Consider the following 18036-nt stretch of genomic DNA (forward strand, 5'->3'; position numbering starts at 1 on the left):
TGTTTCTGTGAGTCTGATGTCAGACTCACAGAAACAGAAGCCTGCGCAGCTGCGTTGCTGATCTGCAAGGGCAGGCTTCTACATGGAATGTTGCTAGTACAGGAGTAGCCTAGTGGTTAGAGCACCAGTCTTGCAATCCAGCGGTGGCCAGTTCAAATCCTGCTGCTGCTCCTTGTGATCTTGGGCAAGTCACTTAACCCTCCATTGCCTCAGGTACAAATTTAGATTATGAGCCCTCCTGGGACAGAGAAATATCCAAGAGTACCTGAATGTAACTCACCTTGAGCTACTACTGAAAAAGGTGTGAGCAAAATCTAAATAGATAAATACGCTTCAGTATAAGGTTGTGTGTAATGATCAGTCTGTCACATTGCCCAATAACCTGCATGGATTCTTTTTCCTTTCAAATTCATATTTATGGACCGTAAAATAATGTTCTTTCTCCAGTCGTTTCCTGAATAATGGTGCAATGTCCGATCTGTTTTTATTTTATATTTTGCAGGTCCAAAAGGAGAAGCTGGGGATATGGGCCTCCCAGGTTTAGTGGGTGCTACCGGGCCACAGGGTCTGAAGGGCATGAGAGGAGATAAGGGTATGCATTTACGTTTTGATTTCTACAGATTTTATATGATAAATGATCGTGAGCCCTCTAGGGACAGAGAAAGCACCTGCATATAATGTATACAGCGCTGTGTACGTCTAATTACGCTATAGAAATGATTAGTAGTAGTATGATCATTTTTAAGGTTAACAGTTGAAAGGAATTGTAAAATACGAGAGGACTTGGAAATCTTGGCAGGAACTGTTTCTAAGATCATGCGGGGGTATAGCATGTTTTTTTTGGATAGATGTTCTTGGAGATACATAGGATTCAGCAGCAGCCTTGCCAGGGGTTTCTGATCATTGAGTACAGGCTGAACTGTTTTTGCGATTTTGAAATCCCATATTAAGTAGAGGAGTGTGGTAGCCGCGTTAGTCCACTCTTAAGGTTATCAATAGAAATCAAACAAAATAAAACATGGAAAAGAAAATAAGATGATACCTTTTTTATTGGACATAACTTAGTAATGCTTGAATGTTTTCACTTATATACACTGTCAGCTAGCACATTTGCTTATTTCCGATCTGACGAAGAAGGGCAACCTTCGAAAGCTAATCAAGAAATGTATTATGTCCAATAAAAAAGGTATCATCTTATTTTCTTTTCCATGTTTTATTTTGTTTGATTTCTATTGAAATCCCATATAAAATTTGATATACTACTTTTGCCCAGCAGTTGTATAAATGTGTTAAAAAACAGGCACACCGAAGGGGCTTTAAAAACGTTTAGTTCCTAAGCTCACTAGTCTGATTGCAATGTCTTCATCTCTTTAGACTGGAAACTATTTTGCCTCTCATGTCAGTGACAGCGGCATGGCAGTATTTTGCTCATAATTGCTTGATTCCCTAAAGGATATATCGCCCAATATTCAAAAGTATTTAAGCGGCCAGGAATGGCACCTTGCCGGTTAAATACCCTCAAGCTGGCTATCTGCCGATAACCAGCTATGTCCTGCTGAATATCCCGGTCAGTGGCTAGCCTGGTCACCGGCTACGTAACGTAACATAGCCAGTTCCCACTGATTTTCAGCGGCTGACCGGTTAAGTTTAGCGACCAGATAGACCCACGTAAATGGCAGTTCTATCTTTGGCTGCTAGAACCTAGCCGATCAGCCGATGAATATCAGCTTAACCAGCTATATTTGCAGCGCCAACAAAAAACCCCTGGAAATTCAATGCTGGTGGCAGGATACAGCCCCGGCATTGAATTTTTGGGTTCGACGGTGCCAGTGGGAATAAGCCGGTCTAACTCCCGCTGAGTCAATATCAGGGCCATAGTTATCAACATGGACTACCATTACACAGGGGCATAGCCAGACATTTTAGCCCCCCCCCCCTGGTGCCGCCGACCCCCCCACCACTTTTGCTGCCGCCGCCACCACTTTTGACCCTCCCCCCGGTGCCACCGACCCTCCCCTTTCGACCCCCCTTCCCGCTGCCGCCGCCAACCCTTCCCCACCGCCATCAGGTACCTGTGCTGGACGTACCGGATGACTCACTCAGAACAGAATCCTTCCAGATCAGCTACAGCAACGCGCCGGCTTGGAGACCGGTGCTGAAAAGGACTTCGGCTGGCAGGGGTTGGGGACCCCCGCCAGCACAGGTCAATGATGGCAGCGGGGGAGGGTTGGTGGTGGGGGGAAGGGGGTGTCAAAAGAGTCAGCGGCAGGGGGGGCAGGGCCAAATCTGGGGGGCCCATGCCCCCGTGGCCCCACGTACCTATGCCCCTGCCATTATGGGTTATTTTACTACTAGCTCGTGTTATTTTAGCACAGGTCCCATTTTATGCAATGAGATCTAGTTACTAATAATCCAGGCTAACAGTAAAATAACATGTCTAAACAGTAGCCCACTTTGATAGCTTCCCCCCTTTGGCTCTTCTCCTATTCTGTGTGTGTGGTGAAAAAGCTGTAGTAGCTCAGAAACTAAGGATATATCTGAGAAAATTGGGCTGTACCTGTTATAAAGAAATGGCAGGTGGCGTTCCTAGGGGGGGCGGACACCCGGGGCAGCGCCTCGCCCCCCGGGTGCAGCACCCCCCCCCCGATGCAGCGCAGACCCCCCCCGGCAAAAGACACCCCCCCGCGAAAGAGCCACCACCGGGTGCATGCCACTGGGGGGGGGGTGCCGCAGCGCGCACCTTCTGCGAGTTTACTAACTTTGCTCGTTCGCTGCAGCTCCCTCTGCCGCGGAACAGGAAGTAACCTGTTCCGGGGCAGAGGGAGCTGCAGCGAACGAGAGAAGTTAGCGAACTCTCGCAGCAGGCGCGCGCCGCGGCACCCCCCAGCGGCGTGCACCCGGGGTGGACCGCCCCCACCGCCCCCTCCTTGGTACGCCACTGGGAATGGATGCTTTCAGGATTTGCAATTGCTTTGCTGTTGCCTCAAGGACAATTCCTCCAAATGGGTTAGTTTTGTGTATGAACAGGAATGAACCTCACACTAGAGGGTGACCGAAACCAAATCTGCAGCCAAAATTCGCTGCTCGATTTCGGCCAAAATCAAAGCCGAAACCAAAACTGGCTGTTCCCCGAAACCGGTCACAAACTCCACCCCCTCACTCTCTCTCTCTCCCCAAAGATAATCTCCACTCCCTCTCCCCCCCCCCCCCTGAACCCACCATTATGTCTCCTGGGCCTACCTTAGAGTCCCTGGTGTCTAGTTGCTAGTCGAGGTAGGAATGATCCTCAGTCCCTCCTGTATGTGCCATCTCCACTGTCAAAATGGCTGCCACAAACTCCAGTGGCAGACTCTTAAGTCTGCCAATCAAGGTCACAGCAGCCATTTTGAGAATTGAGCCAGAATGGACAAGAGGAGCACCTAGGGTTCGCTCCTGCCCATGCTGGCTCCAGTATCAAACTAGCTGCTGCGAAAACAGCAGCCTTGCGAGATTGCTGCTGGGGTTCACGGCAGCCAATTTGATGGCTGAGGCAGCATGGGCAGGAGTGACTGAGGATCACTGTTAACCCAACTAGCCACTCAACCACCAGGGACTCTAAGATAGGCCAGGGAGGTCTGCATGTGGGTCAGAGGCATAGCCAGGTTTTGACATCAGGGGGAGCAGACTTCTGTAAAATAGGCACCAGTGCGAGGCTGAAGGGCCGGGAGAGAGGAAAGGTTAAAATCCTCATAGGCATATATGTGTGGTCAGTGACTCAGTTGTTTGGGGAGGCAAAGTTTAAAATAAAATCCATGCTGCTGTGTGGCGGCTCAGCAGCAGGTGAGGTAGGTGCCGTTTTCATTTGAAATCTGATTGGGGGAGCAGCCGCTCCCCTTGCGCCCCACCTAGCTACGCCACTGATGTGGGTCCAGGGTAAGCTCAAGCCTGCTCCTGTTCGGAGGGGGGGGGGGGAGGGGAGGTGGAAGAGAGAAAGGGAGGGGTCAAGCCCACTTCTGTTTGTGAGGGGAGAGCGTGTGGAAGCGCACAAAATTCACTGCATCATACTGCACAGTTTCAGCTGAAAATGAACTGGCATTTTCAGCCGAAACCAAAACAAGGCTGAATTTGGATTTCCAGCTGTTTTCGGTGCTGAATCCGAAACTGAAACTGAAGTCAGGGCGTGTGGAGTATGATCTCAATCTCTCAAATCTACTGCTCATGCTCGCTGTGAAACTTTCATCTTGCCAAAGAGAGTTTCCCTCTGGAGTTCGTAAGATGTAGTAAGCATAGGCAACCTATCCAGGTGTGTTTGGAAATTTTTCTTGATCAAGCCTGTGGCACCCCAAACTATCACATTGGGAAGAATAATCCAAATCATAGTTATCTAATGCTAGGTTCCACCTTAGGAGCAGCCAAGAAAAAGATCTAGGTGTCTTTGTAGACAATACGCCGAAATCTTCTGCTCAGTGTGCAGTCACAGCCAAAAAAAGCAAACAGAACGTTAGGAAGTATTAGAAAAGGGATGCAAAATAAGACCAAGAATATTATAATGTCTCTGTATTCCTTCATGGTGCAACCTCACCTTGAGTATTGTGCTGAATTCTGGTTGCCGTATCTCAAAAAAAGATATAGCTAAATTGGAAAAGTTTCAAAAAAGAGGCACCAAAATGATTAAGGGGATGGAACTCCTCTCATATGAGGTTAGGATTCTTCAACTAGGAAAAGAGACAGCTATGGGGCGATATGATTGAGGTCTACAAACTCCTGAGTGGTGTACAAAGGGGTAGAAGTACAAAGACCAGGGGACACTCAATGAAATTACATGGAAATACTTTTAAAGCAAATAGGAGAAAATATTTTTTCACTCAAAGAATAGTTAAGCTCTGGAGCTCATTGCCAGAGGATGTGGTAATAGCGGTTAGCGTATCTGGCTTTAAAAAAGGTGTGGACAAGTTCCTGGAGGAAAAGTCCACAGTCTGTTATTGAGATAGACGTGGGGGAAACCACTGCTTACCCTGGGATTGGTAGCATGAAATGTTGCGACTATCTGGGTTTTGATCGGGTACTTGGCCACTGTTGGAAGTAGGATACTGGGCTAGATGGACCATTGGTCTGACCCAGTATGGCTATTCTTATGTTCTTATCTTGTCTTCCTGTAGGTGAAAAAGGGGAACCTGGTGAACAAGGAGTCAATGGGATTCCTGGTTTTCCAGGGAAGCCTGGTGAACAAGGTATGTAAAATACATCTTACAGCGCCAAAACAACTTCTCATTTTTTCTCTCCTCACTAAAATGAAGTAAATAAAATTAGACCCACTTAATATATACTTTTTTTAATTTTTCAATTTTACCAATAATATTCATCTGAATTGAAGAGATAAATGTAATTTGGAAAAAAAACAGACAAGCTAAAAGGAACTACAATAATTTAACTTGCACTTTCCAGTCATACCAGAACTCCAGCACTGAGCAAGACAAATCATAGACGAAGAATCTATTTAATGACGCTTTTGAAGCAAGCATCAATAGAAACAATAAGTAATACAACTTTAACATCCAGCAACATAAAGATCACACTTCTGAGATTTAGGGGCCCTTTAACAAAGGCTCGTAAGGGCCTACATGAGTGCAGCGTGCATCAGATTGGCATTATCGCCCGGCTAGTGCATGCTCCTGGCGGTAATTCTGAGTTTGGCGTGTGCCGAAAACCCTCAGTAGAAGATTATTTTTTATTTTCTACCACAGGGGCATTCCCGGCGGTAATCGGCAGTTGGCGCACGCTGGCCAGCTACTGCACGGGTAATGCGTGAGCCCTTACTGCTAACCTTCCGACCAGAAACACGTCAACATCTTCACGATCGTACCTTAACCTGCACCTTCCTAATTGCAAAGGACTAAAGTACAAAACCTACCATGCACCTAACTTCCCCTACTTGGGATCCCAACTGTGGAATGCTCTACCCAGATACATTTGGTCAATTAGTGAATATCTTCCCTTTAGGAAACTATTGAAAACCCATCTATTCAAACAGGTTTACCCAAGTGACTTGACCTATCATAAACAAACATAAGCAAATCATCTATCTACCGGTTCAAATAACCACTATCTACAATGACTCAGAAATATCTCCTACCAACCTTCTTACCCTCCATGCTCTTCCCATCTTCTCCTTAATCGCTCCACCGCCTTACCTATCCCTATCCTTTTTCTCATACCTCTTCTATCCCATTTACTTCTTGTTCCTTTGTCCTATCACATACCCCCTTTGTTGATTCTGTTACTATTGATTGTATTCTCTTCTTACTATGTAAGCGGCATTGAGCCTGCGATGAGCGGGAAAGCGCGGGGTACAAATGTAATAAATAAAGAAATAATAAATAAATCAATGGGTGGCTTAAGGGCTTAGGCCGTAAATAGATATGTGCTGGTTTTCATTTTGCTGCACATCATTTCCCAGCCCAAATAACCCCCTTTTTTTCCCCAGACGCAGTAGAGAAATGGTCCTGTGCGCATCTAATACATGCGCCCACACTACCGCAGGCCACGTTTTTTCACAACTTTGTAAAGGGCCCCTTAGGGAGGTAATTATTAAGGTACAGTAAAGGCTGGGCTGTCACTGCACCTTCATTTTCCATGGGAGTAATAATCTGTAGAGTCTCAGTACTGCGGGTTAGTCACTCCCATGATACAAGAATAATGCTACTTGCAATCAATCAATCTCACAAACAACATTGTTTTTCCATCCCAAGAGCACTGGGTCACAAACGTGCAGTCTGATGTTCTGAGGCCGTTTTTTTTTTAACGTGGACAGGTTGAAGTATTTTCCCCCTGAATCCCCTTATTGCTACAGTCCCCTCAGATGGCCCCTAAGATACCCCCAGATGCCTACTCTGAACTCAGGGTTTCCCCCAGATTGCCCCCAGTGACATATTCCTCCAGATGCCCCCCCAACTCAGGCCCCCTTCAGACAGAGTCCTGCCCCAATGCTCCCTTCCACCAATGCCCCCCCACCTCCCCGTAGATTCCTCCAGGCCTACCTGGTAAGTCCATGAGGGTCTAGTAGGGTCAGGACAAGAAAAATCCCCAGTTGCTTCAGTCCCTGCTGGCACTAGGTTCAAAATGGGGCCAGTGAGCTACTAACCTTAGAGTTAAAACTGTTGTAGAAGGGTAAAAGGTCACCACTAGGGGTCACCAGCCCCATTTTGAACCCAGTGCCAGCAGTAGCAGGGGTGACTGAGGATCATTTCTGGCCCAACCCTACTAGATATCACAGGGATTTAAGAGATTTTACAAGGTAGGCCCGAGGGATGGGGGGTGGAGGAGCGTAGGAGGAAGGCTGGAGGGAGTTGATGGAAGAGGACGTTTTGGAGGGAGAATCGATCATGGGGGGGGGGGTATTTGAGGGGCTAAGTTGGGGAGTCATAAGGAGGGATATTTAGCAAAAGGGGAGGAGCTTCAGGGAGGGGGTAATACTTCAGTAGGAGTTGCCTGGGTGCAACAGGCTGTGACTTTGTGACTTGATTCTTCTGGGATGGAAAAATACTGGTAGATTTTTGCTGATGAAATTTTTTCAGGAATAATGCAGCTTGGGAAGTTCACCACAAGCCACGTGAGCTGTTCTGCATGCATTTGTATGCTTTGCATCTCATTACTATTTATCCCATGGTGCCTAATCTGAATGTGCATTATGGTAATATAACATACATTTATTGTCCTTTAACGTACGTTAACAGTCAAATGGACCATAACACACCTTAATTAACTACTCCCCTTAAATTCTCACACCCCCACTGCATCAGATTTTCACACCTGAGAGACATATAGGTAAATGTGTTTTGTGCTGGAAAGGGGTTTTCCCCCTTTGCATTTATATTCTAGCTGGCTTGATACTATAATCTAGGGTTGGAAGGTTTGGTGAATTCCAGGATCACAAATATTAATGTTTCTCTGGAAAATGGTGCTCAATTAATTCCCTGGCCTTTAATAGTGTTTGGAGCGTGGCACGCTATACCTTTTATCAGTGATAAAATTTGCCAGACATTGAGATAGCAAAAGCCAGCTGAGCCACTGATGCAATACTGTAATAAAATATAGTAACATTAAAAAACATTCAAATTAACATTTCTATACAACATTTTTCTCATTCCAGGTTCTAATATTGATAGTGCCCTTGGCACTGAGTCTCATCAATTGCCCTTAAATTATCTTTACTTATCCTTGCCATCTGCTCAGGCCACCTAATTATCTGCATGGGCAACTGAGTAATTATTTCCCAATTATATTGTCATATGCATTACTGCTTAAGGAGTTAATTTACAAAGCTCACAGACCTGCAAAGCAAACTCTACATAGGAAAGCATGTTAATGCACATTAATGTGTGTTAACCAGTTAACACATGTTGATATACATTAACACACATTAATTTGAGTGCATGGTTAGTAAATAGACCCAGCTGAGAATATTGGGGTTTGCGATATTTTTAATTTGAATTAAATTGAATTAATATTTGTTAACTAGTTAACATACATTAGTAAATGAGACTCTAAGTCAAGAAAAAACACACTAAAATGATCAGGCAAATACAGCCCCATATACCGACTCCCACACACACATACCCAGGGCAGTTTTGTAAGTGAGCACCTCCTTTCTGTAACAGCATCCGGGCGCCAGGATTCAATTATAGAAGACAAGTATAATCCGGCCTTACATTCAGGGCTGTGCAGTCAAGAGTCGGAGTCATGAAGTCATAGTCGTGGAGTCAAAGTCGGTAAAAATGTACCAACTCTGACTCCAGCTTCAAAATAAACAAAACATTATAATATATGGTAAATTTATAATTTTATACTTATATATACATGCTTTTGTCCTGGATCTAAAGTTATATTAACCAGTACTTTAGATCCAGAACCAAACATTTAGGGGCCCTTTTACTAAGCTGCGTAGGTGCCTATGCGCGACCAACATGCGCCAAAATGGAGTTACTGCATGGCTCTTGCGGTAATTTCATTTTTGGTGCATGTCCGATACGTGTGCCTGAAAAATATTTTTTATATTTGGGCACGCGTAAAGGACGCACGCCATGTGGCATGTGTAGACCATTACTGCCCGGTTACCGCGTGAGTCTGTACCGCTAGGTCAATGGCTGGCGGAAAGATCTCACACCCAAAATGGATGCGCGGCAATTTTAATTTTGCCTCAAGTCTATTTTCGCCCCCCCCCCAAAAGACCTTTTTACAGGCGCACTAAAAAATGGATTGGCTCGCGCCCAAAACCCACGCCTACACTACCGCAAGCCATTTTTGTAAAAGGACCCCTTAAAGCTTATTATCAGTAGGCGTTGGAGTCGGAGCTGGAGGTGGACATTAGAAAAATAGAGGAATTGGAATTGGAAGCAATTTTGGATTGAGTCAGAGTTGGAATCAAAGTTACAGTTAGTAAAAGTTATGTTTACCAGTACTTTAGATCCAGAACAAAAAAATTTAGGGGCCCTTTTACAAAGGTGCGTCAATTTGGAACTACCGCCTGGCTACCGCGTGCCCTGAGTGGTAATTCCATTTTTTACGCGATCAGAAAATATTTTTTATTTTCTGCCGCGCGGCCCTAACCAGGCGGTAGTCGGCAGTGTACGCACATTGATACTTACCACCAAGTCAATGGGTGGCGGTAAGGTCTCAGGCTCAAAATGGACGTGCAACAATTTTTATTTTGTCACACGTCCATTTTCAGCCCCCCCCCCCAGTCCTTTTTTTACAGGTGTGCCAGAAAATGGACTTGCGCGCATCAAAACATGCACCTAGACTAGCACAGGCCATTTTTCGGCACGCCTTAGTAAAAGGACCCCTTAAAGCCTAATATCAATAGGAGTCAGAGTCAGAGCTGGAGTGAAAGGTTTGGTGTACCGACTCCACAGCTTTGCTTACATTTAGATTTGCATAGTTAAACCAGCCATAGGCCTGGTGTAACTTGGTGTGCCTAAATAAGGCCATATGTAACTTACAGTATTCAGTAAGTTACGTGCATAACTGGAGGCATGCCCGGCTCCTCCCCATGCTGCGTCCACATGTACATCCCCTTGCATTTGCATACTATCCCTTGGATTCTGTATAAGGTGCGGCAAGTTGCATGCGTTAAAACTGGGCGCAGACCCAAGTTACTCATGCACATTGAGTAATGAGCCAATAAGTGATAATTGGCTGATAACAACCAATTATTAGTACTAATTGGCAATAATTGGAATTTACACGCGCATCTTTCTAGGCGTATTCTAAAAAGAGACCCCATGTAAATTCTAATGCATGTAGCTTAAAAGGGGGCATGGCCATGGGAGGAATGTGGGCATGTCGGGGCATTCCTCAAATTTACGCTCGTGGTTAAAGAATCTGGGGGAACGCACCTAGGTGTAGGTATTTACACCAGGTTTTCAGTGGCGTAAATGGCCATGCCAAAATGTAGGTTCGTTCCCCCGGCCCTATGCGCTATTTTATAAACCACACCTTTTCCGTGGGAGTAATAATCTGTAGCATCTCGGTACTCCTACGATACAAGAATAATGCTACTTACAATCAGTCTCACAAACAACATTATTTTTCCATCCCAAGAGAGCATTGGGTCACAAACCTGCAGTCTGATGTTCCGGGGCCACTTCTTAAAGGGGCCAGAATGAAGTATTTTCCCTCTGAATCCCCTTTTTGCTACAATCCCCTCAGATGGCCCTTCATGACAGATACCCCCAGATGCCACTCTGAACTCAGGGTCCCCCCCCAGATTGCCCCCAGTAACAAATTCCCCCAGATGCCTCCCCAGGCCCCCTTGAGATAGTCCCCATGACAAATTCCTGCCCAAATGCTCCCTTCCCCCAACGCCTCCCCACTTCCCCGTAGGCACGTTTTATAGAATAGCGCTTAGCGCTATTTTTGGACGCGTCTATTTTTTGGACCCCATTTACAGAATATGGCCCTATGCCCCTTACGCACACTCTTACAGAATAGTGCTTATGGTGTTTCTACATTTATATATTAATTTTATCGAGCATTTATGTGTGCACCCTTGAATTGTCTTTATAGTGCATAATGAATTAATAATATCACTGTATCTTTATTTCTTTCAGGTGAGATTGGTTCTAAAGGGGACAAAGGGACCCTTGGCCTTCCAGGGTTAAAGGGACAAAAAGGAGGGAAAGGTGACACCTGTGAGAATGGTACTAAAGGAGATAAAGGTGATAATGGAGGCCAGGGCTTTACAGGGTTCGATGGTGAGAAAGGGGACAAAGGTGACAAGGGGGAGTCAGGTGAAAAGGGGAAGTGTGGAGAGATAGGGGGCAAAGGAGAAATAGGAGATAATGGCGATAGGGGACTAAAGGGTGAAAAAGGATGCAAAGGAGACGCGGGGGAAAATGGTGTGAATGGCACAGATGGAGTACCTGGCGTCAAGGGTGATGTGGGCATGAAAGGGGAAAAAGGAGATCCTGGGCCAGCTAGTTTCTCGGGACCTCCCGGACCAAAGGGCAACCCTGGGAGCAAAGGGGCTCGGGGACCACCTGGAAAAAAAGGTGCCAGAGGTCCAAAAGGTTCCAAAGGTGACAGCTCGAAGGCTGCAAGATCTGCTTTTAGTGTTGGCTTGTCCAAGCCATTCCCACCACCGAATGCGCCAATCAAATTTGACAGGATTTTTTACAACGAGCAAGAAGATTACAGTCCTTTATCGGGGAAATTTAACTGCACTGTTCCGGGAGCTTATGTCTTTGCCTTCCATGTGACAGTGAGAGGTCGGCCTGCTCGAATAAGCCTTGTCGTACAAAACAAAAAGCAGATTAAGAGCCGTGAAACACTCTATGGCCAAGAGATAGACCAGGCATCGTCTATGGTTATTCTGAAACTAGCTGCTGGTGATCAGGTTTGGTTAGAGGTGGCCAGGGACTGGAATGGGGTCTACGTTAGTGGTGAAGATGACAGTGTATTTACAGGTTACCTGTTGTATCCAGATGAGGACACAGAAACATTTCTGTAAAAGTGTACAGTAAGACTTAAAAAAAACCCCATGCTATGGAGGTACATTAAAAAGCATTCTATATTTCTCTAGCTTTAAGGAAAAATAATTGAAAACTATGTCACCCAAATAAAATATATTGTACATTAAAAAATATATTTAAATATTTGTAATGCATGAGTAAGATTTAATCACACATAAGTTCATTGATTTAATATTGTTCAGTGTGATGAATTCAGATGGAAAATAATCATTTCATCTGAAAATGTTAGCACAAACATTTCTGTAGTCTTCTTAAAATGAACTTGCATATGTTGAAAAATATAAACAATTTGTGATTGAAACCAGGGATGCAAAAATAATATTTACTGAAATATAAAACACACGATTTATTGGGGTGTTTGAGAATAATACAGCAGATTGTATTTCTTGAACTGTACGAACGTTGAGTATCTTTGAAACATTTGACAATAAAAGTATATTTACATTTAATCCTTTTATGTTTGACCACTACTGTATTTCTTGTTAAAGCACCTAACGATCTACCATGAGCAAAGCAAAGGTGACTGCATCAGACAAGGCCAAAGGCTGAGAAGCAGGAATGTGACTGCACATTCCTTGCACAGAATAAAATGGAAAATTCCAGAAGTTAAACTCAGAGACACGATGTACAGAGCTAACATTTCTTTTTGATTTCAGCAGAGCGGTCACGCATTCTTTGCATCTACAGCAGTGTACTTTAGGTAAGCAAAATGCAGTAAAACAGAGACTCCATCTGTTCCTCGAGGACCACCCGGCCAGTCTGCTTCTTAGGATATCCACAAATGAATATAAGTTGGCACCTCGGTCTAGGCAGCCCAATGTTGTGTGCTACACACCAATTCTATAATGACATCTTGGCACCAAGATTCCGTAATAGAATAATAACATTATTTTTTATTTGTTACATTTGTATCCCACATTTTCCCACCTATTTTATTTATTTATTTATTTGTGACATTTGTACCCCACATTTTCCCACCTATTTGCAGGCTCAATCTGACTTACATAGTACCGTAAAGGTGTTCGCCAGTCGGTTGATAACAAATACAAGGTTCTATTGTGGTTGAATGAGGTAGTTGTGTATCAGGCATCATGTGAGTCGAAGGGTATTGTCCAGTACGATCATTGGTTATGTTGTGTTGCTGGGTGTAGGGATTTACGTTGGATCGGTGGGGTAAGCCTTTTTGAAGAGGGTGGTTTTTAGTGATTTCCTGACGTTTAGATGGTCATGGATTGTTTTCATGACTTTTGGGAGTCCATTCTATAGTTGTGCACTTATGTAGGAGAAGCTGGATGCATGGGTTGTTTTGTATTTGAGTCCTTTGCAGTTTGGGTAATGTAGGTTTAGGTAAGATCGTGATGATCTGATTCTGTTCCTGGTTGGTAGATCTATGAGGTTTGTCATGTATCCTGAGACTACACCGTAGATGATTTTGTGGACCAAGGTGCAGATTTTGAACATGATCCATTCTTTGATTGGGAGCCAGTGTGGTTTTTCACGGAGGGGTTTGGCACTTTCGAAGCGTGTTTTGCCAAATATCAGCCTAGCAGCTGTGTTTTGGGTGGAATGGAGTTTTTTTGCGAGTTGTTCTTTACATCCTGCATAGATTCCGTTACAGTAGTCTGCGTGGCTTAGGACCATTGATTGTATTAGGTTTCGGAAAGTTTCCCTTGGGAAGAAAGGTTTCATTTGTTTAAGTTTCCACAATGAGTAGAACATTTTCTTTATTACGGAATTTACTTGGGTCTCAAGGGTAAGGTTGCGGTCGATTATGACGCCGAGTATTTTTAGGCTGTCTGAGGTGGGAATGGTATGTTCGGGGGTGTTTATGGCTGTGGGTTTGTACTTGTTATGTTGAGATGAGAGGATGAGGCAATGTGTTTTTTCAGTGTTCAGCTTTAGTTGGAATGAGTTTGCCCAGGAGTCCATGATGTTCAGGCCGCTATTCATTTCTTTGGTTATTTCTGACAGGTCATGCCTGAAGGGAATGTAGATTGTGACGTCGTCTGCATAGATGAATGGGTTAAGGCCTCAGTTGAATAGGGGCTTTGCTAGTGGGATCATCATCATGTTGAAGTGTGTTGGTGACAATGGTGATCCTTGTGGTACACCAGCAACCCCACAGCTTTCCTTCTCCGGTGTCCCCCGTCTCCTTAGCTTTCTCTAATAAATTTCCTTCACTGAGGCTCAATGTGGCTTACATAGTACCAGAGATGCATTTGTAGACTCCGGTGTAAACAAATACAGAGTGATGTTGAGATAAGTGGAGTGGAGGAGTGGCCTAGTGGTTAGGGTGATGGACTCTGGTCCTGGGAAACTGAGGAACTGAGTTTGATTCCTACTTCAGGCACAGCTCCTTGTGACTCTGGGCAAGTCACTTAACCCTCCATTGCCCCAGGTACAAATATAAGTACCTGTATATGTAAGCCACATTGAGCCTGCCATGAGTGGGAAAGCACGGGGTACAAGTGTACCTAAATTAAAAATAAATAAATAAGATAAAGTTCATGTGATACAGCCACATAAGGGCATTGTACAACAGAAAAATTGTGTTATGTCCATTCCGTATTTTAGTTTTGTTGTGTTGCAGAGATCAGGTATTTAAGTTGGGTTGGTAGAGTATGCCTTTTTAAACAGATAAGTTTTTAGTGTTCTCCGGAAGTGTAGGTGGTTGTATGTAGTTTTCAAGGCTTTTGATAATGCGTTCCACAGTTGTGTGCTTATGTAGGAGAGACTGGATGCGTAAGTTGATTTGTATTTGAGTCCTTTGCAGCTTGGGTAGTGCAGGTTTAGGTACGTTCATGTTGATTCGGATATGTTTCTAGTTGGTAGGTCGATCAAGTCTGTCATGTATCCCAGGGCTTCACCGTAGATAATTTTGTGAACCACAGTGCAGATTTTGAAAGTAATGCGTTCTTTGATTGGGAGCCAATGTAGTTTTTTGCGGAGGAGTCTTGCGCTTTCAAATCGCATTTTTCCGAAAATGAGCCTTGCTGTCGTGTTTTGAGCGGTCTGAAGTTTCTTTAAGGTTTGTTCTTTGCATCCCGCATAAATTCCATTGCAGTAGTCTACATGGCCTAGTACCATTGATTGTATCAGGTTGCAAAATGTTTCCCTCGGGAAGAATTGTGTCACGCGTTTGAGTTTCCACATTGAGTAAAACATTTTCTTTGTTGTGGATGTCACTTGATTCTCTAGTGTTAAGTTGCGGTCCATTGTAACGCCGAGGATTTTCACTGATTGGCATTTTCACACCCATATATAGGCACATCCTTGTATGCCATGTCAATGGCAGGAGTAAGTTGGTATACCTAGGAGTGTCAAATGCATAATTTATGGTAGTCTATAAACTATGCACATAACCGGTTTTAATTGTTTTGGTGGTTTTTTTGCTGACAGCGGCATCAGTGATATGAAGGACTATACGTACTTTTTATCTTCCCGACTGGAAGTGGGACAGCATTTACTGTATATTTTTTATTTTCCCGACTAGAAGCGGGACTACGTTTATTGTGGGTCACTCAGTGGAACACATAGAAGATTTCTTTTATTATTTAAGTCTTCAATTTCAGTGACCCCTGATGCAGGTGCTTGGTTGCCGAAACACGGCCTGTGTCAGGTCTTTTCAACACATTGTCTTGTTTCTGGAGGTCGACGTGTGCTTCTTTTCTTGCATTGTCTTTTTTTTACCCTCTCTTGATTGACACCTATAAACTATGTGCATAACTGGGAGACACGCCCATGGCCCACCTGTACTCTGCCTGTGCGTACACCCTCCACCTTGCAGTTAGGTGTCTGAAAAAATTAGGCAGTTCCATTTCCTTCCCCAAGAAGTGGACAAGTCCTGAAACAGTCAATATCCTCAAGGGTATTTGAAAGGTCTGCCATTCTCTGGTTTGAATATAAGAATTTTGAAAATGCAGCACTTCTTAATAACATGGAGGGCAACTTGCAAAGCTGTTTCTTGGCTAAAAGGGGAAAGTTATTAAGGTGCATTGTGGAAATAACATACATTATTTTTGCCAAATAACATGCATTGTCAAAATAAATCCTAATAAATAAATAAAAGCATGCATTATTTTCCCATCAAACTTTACCTACTTGAGCACACAGTTATGGAACGCATTGCCACGCCAACTTAAAAACGATCCACGAACTAACGAGCTTCCGCAAACTACTGAAGACCCATCTCTTTAACAAGGCATACCACAAAGATCAACCAATGTGAATACACACAACTCCTCCACAGATATTCAGGACTGTCTTACAATATCTGCTTGTAACACTACTATCATGTTTTGTCATTATCATGTTGACCAAGATCCTTCTGTAACACTAAATGTTTAATTTCTAATATATTTCCACCATTCATGTATTGTAAGCCACATTGAGCCTGCAAAGAGGTGGGAAAATGTGGGATACAAATGCAATAAATAAATAAATAAATAAAATTAATGCATGCTTTTTTTTTTTTTTACCACAAGTATATTAATAATGAGACGCAAATCATGCACCTGCATGCAAAGCATCTCATTGTTATGCACAATGAATAATACAATGTGCATGAAATTTCACAAGTTGAATTATTCATGGAAAGATAACTCCACCTCTGAGGTGGCGTGATCTTTCCTTCTTGGAAACACTGGGGCATTAACACACAGCTTGATGCTCCTGGGGAGCAACTTAAAGGGGCTAGAGCTGTAAAAATGATCCCCCACCCCTTGTTCCCTTTCTTGAAGAACTGCCGTCCCCTAGCACCTACTAGGGGTCTCCATGCAGAGTACTGGGGGTGGGGGAGGGTGGAGACCAAAGCATTCCCCAGTTGCTTCAGGTCTGGTGACCCCTGACTTCAAAATGGCAGCCAAAACTTCCTAGGTCAAGCTGCTCCTGTAAAGTATTTTCACATAGCTTTCTTATGTCTCTCACATTAAGAACAATTCTATTAAAGGGCACCCATGTTTACATGCCACTTGAGCACAGTGGCGTAGCCAGACTGCCAATTTTGGGTGGGCCTGAACCCAAAGTGGGTGGGCACAAAATTCTCTCTCTACCCCCCCCCCCCCAGCAAAATTTAGTCACACTCAGATGCATTTGTCACACAGGGTAAAGTGCTGCTTTTCAGTGCATCCGATTTCAGACAATGTATTTAATAGCCTAATCCTTTTCATTGAGCTTTCAGAGGCCAAAACCTCCTGCCTCAGGTCAGTATAATGCTGTTACGGTATCCTCTCCTGACCTAAGGAAGGAAGTATTGGTCTCTGAAACTTTATTAACACCATATTACTTTATCCTAAATTAAAAATAAAATTATTTTCTTTACCTTTGTTGTATGGCCATTTACTTTTTCTCATTGTGTTGCTCCCAGTCTCTAGATTCTGCTTTCCTTCATTTTCGCTTAACTCTTCTGCCAGGGTTTCCTGGCCATTTGTCATTTTTCTCTCCTTTTTCTTTGCTTTCTTCAATATTTTTCTGCCTCTCTCTGTGTCCAGATTTAATTCATTCTTACTATCCATTCTTTAATTTCCTTCATCTACTTATGGCTTTTCATCTTTTTCTCACCCTTGTTCTCCCCATGCCCCTTCCTCTTATTCTCCAATCTTTCACTACTCCCCCTTTCCATGCAGCAGCTCTCCTCTTTCTCTCCCCATCCTTCCAGTGTCTCCCCTTTCTCTCCCCATCCTTCCAATAGTCTCCCCTCTTTCTTTCTGCATCCTTCCATCGTGTCACCACTTTCTCCCTACCCTTCCATCCAGCAAGTCTTCCCTCTTTCTCTCCCCATCCTTCCACCCATCTACCCTCTCTCCTGATCCTTCCATCTAATGTCTCTCTCGCTCCTTCTAACCAGTGTCTATCTCTCTACCCTTTTTTGTTCAGTGTCCCTTCTCTCTCCACATCCTTCCAGTCTCTCTCCTTTTTCTCTGCATCCTTTCATCCATCTCCCCTCTTTCTCTCCTCATCCTTCCATCCAGTGTCTCTCTCCCCATCCATCTGTTTTCCCTCTTTCTCTGCCATCCTTCCATCTGTTTTC

The 18036-nt window shown here is 44.0% G+C and overlaps 1 protein-coding gene across 1 annotated transcript in view; it reads left to right on the forward strand.

The window, feature by feature from the left end:
* OTOL1 (otolin 1) overlaps positions 1-11986 on the forward strand; it is a 45471-nt gene extending 33485 nt beyond the window's left edge. The window contains exons 3-5 of the mRNA XM_030215671.1: positions 503-592; positions 5139-5210; positions 11088-11986. Coding sequence (XP_030071531.1) covers positions 503-592; positions 5139-5210; positions 11088-11986 — 1061 coding nt within the window. The remainder of the gene's footprint in view (positions 1-502; positions 593-5138; positions 5211-11087) is intronic.
* The last annotated feature ends 6050 nt before the right edge of the window (positions 11987-18036 follow it).

The sequence above is a fragment of the Microcaecilia unicolor genome, chromosome 10 (assembly GCF_901765095.1).
Source record: "Microcaecilia unicolor chromosome 10, aMicUni1.1, whole genome shotgun sequence".
Classification (NCBI taxonomy): Eukaryota; Metazoa; Chordata; class Amphibia; order Gymnophiona; family Siphonopidae; genus Microcaecilia; species Microcaecilia unicolor.